The sequence below is a fragment of the Mandrillus leucophaeus genome, unplaced genomic scaffold (assembly GCF_000951045.1).
Source record: "Mandrillus leucophaeus isolate KB7577 unplaced genomic scaffold, Mleu.le_1.0 Scaffold18, whole genome shotgun sequence".
In the NCBI taxonomy this organism is placed as follows: domain Eukaryota; kingdom Metazoa; phylum Chordata; class Mammalia; order Primates; family Cercopithecidae; genus Mandrillus; species Mandrillus leucophaeus.
In genome coordinates this window covers 3,266,741-3,273,378 of record NW_012101809.1, presented here as the reverse complement: position 1 = coordinate 3,273,378, position 6,638 = coordinate 3,266,741, and the positions used below count along the sequence as shown (strand labels likewise).

At 40.8% G+C, this 6,638-nt stretch overlaps 1 protein-coding gene across 1 annotated transcript in view; it reads left to right on the top strand.

The window, feature by feature from the left end:
- The window catches only part of LOC105537776 (chromosome unknown open reading frame, human C10orf76), a 234,786-nt gene that overhangs the window by 33,125 nt on the left and 195,023 nt on the right, over nucleotides 1–6,638 (top strand). The window contains exons 5-6 of the mRNA XM_011977448.1: nucleotides 1,083–1,190; nucleotides 6,205–6,297. Coding sequence (XP_011832838.1) covers nucleotides 1,083–1,190; nucleotides 6,205–6,297 — 201 coding nt within the window. The remainder of the gene's footprint in view (nucleotides 1–1,082; nucleotides 1,191–6,204; nucleotides 6,298–6,638) is intronic.

Genomic DNA, 6,638 nt, shown 5'->3' with positions numbered 1-6,638 from the left:
TCTCGATCTCCTGACCTCGTGATCCTCCCGTCTCGGCCTCCCAAAGTGCTGGGATTACAGGCTTGAGCCACCGCGCCCGGCCTATTATTATTATTTTTAAGACGGAGTTTCACTCTTGTTGCCCAGGCTGGAGTGCAATAGAGCGATCTTGGCTCACTGCAACATCCGTCTCCTGGGTTCAAGCAATTCTCCTGTCTCAGCCTCCCAAGTAGCTGGGATTACAGGCATGTGCCTCCGCACTTGGCTAATTTTTTGTATTTTTAACAGAGACTGGGTTTCACCATGTTGGCCAGGCTGGTCTTGAACTCCTGACCTCAGGTGACCCACTTGCCTCAGCCTCCCAAAGTGTTGGGATTACAGGCGTGAGCCACTGCATCCAGCCCCAAAATTAATTTTAAATAAAGGAAAACTCCACCAATCCCATGATCGAACTCAAGAACTATTTTTAATCTTTGAATATCACCTCCCAGTCTGCCTTATAATTTTTAAAAACAAGATGACAAGAAAATAAAAAATGAGGGTGACAATAGTCTCATTTGCTGTTCCTCTTTTATTTGCTGGATTTTGCACATGTTGAGACTCAGACTGGGCTGGGCGCAGTGGCTCACATTTCTAATTCCAGAACTTTGGGAAGCTGAGGCAGGAGGATCACTGGAGCCCAGGTGTTGGAGACCAGTCTGGGCAATGTGGTGAGACCCTGTCTCTACAGAAAATAAAAAAATTAACTGAGTGTGGTGGAGTACACCTGTCATATCAGCTGCTTGGAAGGCTGAGGTGGGAGGATCACCTGAGCCCAGGAGGTCAAGGGTATAGTGATCTGTGATTATGCCACTGCACTACAGCCTCGGTGAAGAGTGAGGCCTTGTCTCAAAAAAAAAAAAAAACAAAAAAACAAAAACCCGAATCAAACAGAAAACCCCACAAAAACTCAGACCGTATTTTGGAGCTCAGAGCTCAGAGAAATTGAATGTATTGAGTGTCAGCTGTGTAAGGATGAGGCTGCAATGTGGGTGTACAGACCCAGTGTCCTTCTAGTTTTGAGACTTCCTCTCCAGAAAGAATTCTTTGTCTCATTTCTGCAGACCCTGTGCGCACTCATTCGAGGAGTCCATCAAAAGAATAAGTCTACCTCTGGGTTTGACATTATCAACATGCTGATGGGCTTTGACAAGGCGGAGCTGTGCATGAAGGTGAGGCATAAGCTGCAGATGTGCCTATGGATGGTAGCTTCTGACAGCTGTTCATGGACACTGTCAGCAGACAAATGTACTCAAAGATTTAGACTCAGAAAGACACAGATGATTGAATTTGGCCTTGCATTTGGTTATTTGTATTTAACAGATTTGCTTTGTCTGAATAAAGGAAAATTTTCAATTCAAATTTGAATGGAGGTATTCTTTCCCTGCAGGATAAAGACTGAATAGTTTATTTTGTTACTTGTATCATCATATGATCATACATTCTTAAGAACATTTATGAATTTAAATAAAATATAACAAATTAACATATAAAGCTAACTTTAATTCTAAACTTTAAGCTTATTTAACACAATTACTTTGATTTTATCAGAATTTTTATTTCTGCTGTTTGACACTATCTTTTTAAAATAACAGCCTTAAAATTCATATAGGATACATCCACCCTTTTATATTGTACAATCTGACCAGGCGCCATGGCTCATGCCTGTAATCCAAGTGCTTTGGGAGGCCAGGGCAGGCGAATCGCTTGAGCTCAGGAGTTTGAGAATAGTGTGGGCAACATGGCAAAACCTAGTCTTTACAAAAAATACAGAAATTAGCTGGGTATGGTGGCACGTGCCTGTAAGTCCCAGCTAGTTGGGGGAGGCTGAAGTGGTAGGATTGCTTGAACCTGGGAAGTAGAGGTTGCAGTGAGCCGAGATCATGCCACTGTACTCCAGCCTGGGCAACAGAGCAAGACCCTGTCTCAAAAAGAAGAAAATAAATAAAGTGTACAATCCAGTGGATTTTAGTATATTCACAGAATTCTACAATTATCATCACTATTAATTTCAGAACATTTTCATCACCCTGGAAAGAAAACCTGTACCCATTAGCAGTCATTTCCCAATTCTCTACTCTTCTCAACCCTTGGCAAGCATTAATCTGCTTTATGTCTCAATGGGTTTAGCTATTCTGGACACCTCATATAAATGGAATCATATCATATGTGGCCTTTTGAGTCTGGCATTTACTTCACATAATGTTTTTGTGGCTCATCCATATTAGAGGATGTATCAGTATTTCATTCCTTTTTATTGCCTAATAATATTCCTTTGGATGGAGATACTATATTTTGTCTATCCATTCCTCAGTTGATAGATATTTGGGTCCTTTCAACATTTTGGCTATTAGGAATAATGCTGCTATGAACGTTCATGTATAAGTTTCTGTATGGATGTATGCTCTTATTTATTTGTGAGATGAGGTCTTGCTGTGTTGCCCCAGCTGGTCTTGAACTCCTGGCCTCAAGTGATCCTCCTGCCTCAGCCTTCCAAAGTGCTGAAATTATAAGCATGACCCACTGCACTCAGGCCACACATATGTTTTAAATTCTCTTGGGCATATACCTAGGTGTAGAATTGCTGGGTCACATGATAACTCTATATTTGACATTTTAGGAACTACCAAACCATTTTTCCATAGTGGCTGTTCCGTTTTATAATTTCACTAGCAATGTATGAGGGTTCAAGTTTCTCCACATTATGTCAACAGTTGTTTTTGTCTGTCTTTACTTTTTTTTGGAGAAATGTCTTTCATATCCTTTGCCCATTTCTAGATTGGGGTATCTTTTATTGTTGAGTTATAAGAGTTCTTTACGTGTTCTGAATATGTCCCTTATCAGATATATGATTTGCAGTGTTGGACACTATATATATATATATATTTTTTTTTTTTTTTTGAGACGGAGTCTTGCTCGTCGCCCATGCTGGAGTGCAGTGGCGCAATCTCGGGTCACTGCAAGCTCTGCCTCCTGGGTTCATGTCATTCTCCTACCTTAGCCTCCCGAGTAGCTGGGACTACAGGCGCCCGCCACCACGCCTGGCTAATTTTTTTGTATTTTTGGTAGAGATGGGGTTTCACCATTTTAGCCAGCATGGTCTCGATTTCCTGACCTCGTGATCCACCTGCCTTGGCCTCCCAAAGTGCTGGGATTACAGGCGTGAGCCACCGCGCCCAGCCTGGACACTATATTGTATAAATGTTGTTTGAACTTTGAAGAACAGTCTTCTATCACTCATTAAATTTAAAATAAATCTGTATACCAGAGAATCCTTATAATGATTAGGTTACAAAAAAGTTATTAATATATAATTATGAATATACAAAGCTTTAATACTTAGAGGTATTTTTAAATTCTGGCCTTTTGTAGTTCATATATATGTCGTGGTAAAATCCCAGATAGCTCCTCATTCTCATAGTTGTAACTACTGCTTGTATGTTGGTGACTGCTAAGTCTCTGTCTTTAGCCTTAACTTCTTTTCATGATCTCGGAGTTGTATACTCTGCAGGTACTTGCTGAATGTACTCACTGACACATCCCATAAGTACTTCTTGCTTGATATATCTAGAATGGAGCTCACTGTTTCTCCTGCATCTCTTCTTCCTCATTCATTCCCTTTCAGAATGGGGGCAGCTGTCTTCACAGGCCCCAAGCTGAACTTGGTGATCATCTGGAGATAAAAGATGAGAAGTCCCCTCATCTTTTATTTCCAGACGATCACCAAGTTCAGCTAATTTTACCTCAGTTCATATTCCTCATACTTGTCTTCTTCTGTTCCCACCATCTCTGTTATTCTTTCTCTCACCAGAACTATTACAGTGATGTCTTCATTCTTTTTTGTTTTTTTGAGACGGAGTCTCACTCTGTCACCTAGGCTGGAGTCCAGTGGTGCAATCCCAACTCACTGCAACCTCTCTGTCGCGGGTTCAAGTGATTCTCTTGCTTCAGCCACCTCAGTAGCTGGGATTACAGGCATCACCACCACACCCAGCTAATTTTTGTATTTGTAGTGGAGACAGGGTTTCACCATGTTGGCCAGACTGGTCTCGAACTCCTGACCTCAAGTGATCTGCCCACCTTGGCCTCCCAAAGTGCTGGGATTACAGGCGTGAGCCACTGCGCCCGGCCCATTCATTCTTTTGACAAATATTTGTTGGGCCCCTATATGCCAGGTACTGTGGTAGGCACTGAGGATACAAGAGGCAAATAAGACATGGAAACTGTCTCAGGAAATTGGTAATTAGTCCTTATTAGTCTCTGTCCTTTCAAGCTTACCATCTTTAAATCCATCATCCACACTGACACCACAACTGTGTGGTATTAGTGTGTATATCTTACACTCATCTTTCCTGCTTAAAATCCTTCCTTAGTCTGCTGTCACTAACAGGATGAAGACCAAACTCCCTAGTTAGACTTATAAAACTTTCATAATCTGCACCATATTTACTTCTCCCGTCTTTTTTTTTTTTTTTTTTTTTTTTGAGACGGAGTCTCACTCTGTCGCTCAGGCTGGACTGCAGTGGTGCGATCTCCGCTCACTGCAAGCTCCGCCACTTCTCGGGTTCATGCCATTCTCCTGCCTCAGCCTCCCGAGAAGCTCGGACTACAGGCGCCTGCCACCATGCCTGGCTAATTTTTTTTTTGTATTTTTGGTAGAGACAGGGTTTCACTGACTAGTCTTTTATCTCACCACTGTGCGTCATTCTTTATACTCCCTTAAAACCAAACTACTTTTATTCCAGCCCCACACCAGGGCCATTTCTTTCCTTATGTGTCTTTGATGATGCTAATACCTGTCTGGAATTCCTTTCCTCCCGAATTCCTATTGAATTTTCAAAATATAACTCACTCCCAAGGGGTCCTGGAATAGGTGACTTTAGAGCAAATTCCATTCCTCTATGTATAAACTGTTGGCTTGTTTTTCTCTCTCATTAGACTAAAAGCACCTTGGGAGCAAGGGTCATGGTCTTAGTATTTTCCTATATTCTTTTAAAGCACAATATTCAGCACAGAGTAGATGCTCACATATTTATTGAATTGAACTGAAGCAGCTTACCTTGGCCTTCCAGCACGCTTAAATCCTTATTCTCCATCCATTCTCCTCCCTCGTTTAATGTAGAATATTTCTTTTCATCTTCCCTTTATCGTAGTATATAAGGGTTTCATCTTTTGATTAGTTTGAGTCTGTCAGCTGGCTTTTAGTGCAAGTGATAAATTCCAGTTGCATTGCCAAGTGGAGACCACGATGGACACAAGTTAGCTTTGTTGGATAGTGTATATGGCTAGTGATAGCCTGTAATGATACTGTTTCTTTTTCATTTATTCAGTGTGCCTGAATCAAATGTTATGCTTTCTTTACCAAATAATGAAACTTGCCAGGCATGGTGGTTCACACCTGCAATGCCAACCGTTTGGGAGGCCGAGGCAGGTGGATCACTTAAGCCCAGGAGTTTGAGACCACCCTGGGCAACATGGTGAGACCTTGTCTCTATAAAGAAAAAGAAAAAAAAAATACCCGGGTGTGGTGGCGCACATCTGTGGTCCTAGCTATTTGGGTGGCTGAGGTGGGTGGATGACTTGATCCCAGGAGTTTGAGGTTGCAGTGTGCTATGAACATGCCTTGCCTCCAGCCTGGCTCACAGAGTGAAACTCTGTCTCAAAAAAAAAAAAAAAAAAAAGAAACAAATAAATAAAAGCGGGAAACACATATAAACTTCTATTATAGAGATATGTATGCATAGAAATGGTCCAGCCTGGACGACGGAGCAAGACTCCAAAAAAAAAAAAAAAAAAAAAAGAAACATATACAGTTATTTAACCATTAGGTTTCCCTTTTTTTATTTGCTTCATTGTAATCTAAAGGTTTATATGGGGATGACAGACTGCAAACATTCATTCATTTAGTAGAACAGTGACTTCTTTACTGTCTTGTGCAATTGTTATAAAGCATTTTTCTCACTAAAGCTAGATTTTGAAGTGTTCCTATTTTTCTTTCTTAGCAACCCCAGCCTGAGAAAAAGTTCTCCTTTTCTTTATCTAATCTTGTAAGGCCTAGGCCTAAGGAAATGATATGTTTGCTTCATTGTGTGTTATTCACATTACTCCTGTATAACATAATCCGGAGTTAGACAAAGGTGTGGTGTTATCTGGTATAGTTTAATACTTATTGGTTCTCTTTCTCAGAACTTGATGGAGAGTTTGGATTCATTGCTTTGTGCAGAAGGTTCTGAAAGTCTGAAGAGTTTATGTCTGAAACTTCTCCTTTGCTTAGTGACCGTAAGTGACCTATGTTTGTCAAGGGTATTAATTGACAGGAGGGGCAATCCTGTTTGAATACTTGAGCCCATAGATAGAAGGAAAAAGAGAAAAAATATTCTCAATGGGGGTATTACATCACTCCCTTGTGTCTGGATGTATAGGAAGTTAGCTACATGGTCTTTTGCTTCCTCTTTGGAGCAACTACTGGTATTTTTAGCCTGCAACCTATGTGATATTTTACTTTAGAAGTTTCATTTCAGAAGAGCTACTGTCTTCTGGATTGTCAGACTTGTCCTCATCAGGTCTTATTTGGAAATAGTTCTTGTGATTCTGAGCCTTTTTTTTTTTTTTTTTTTTTT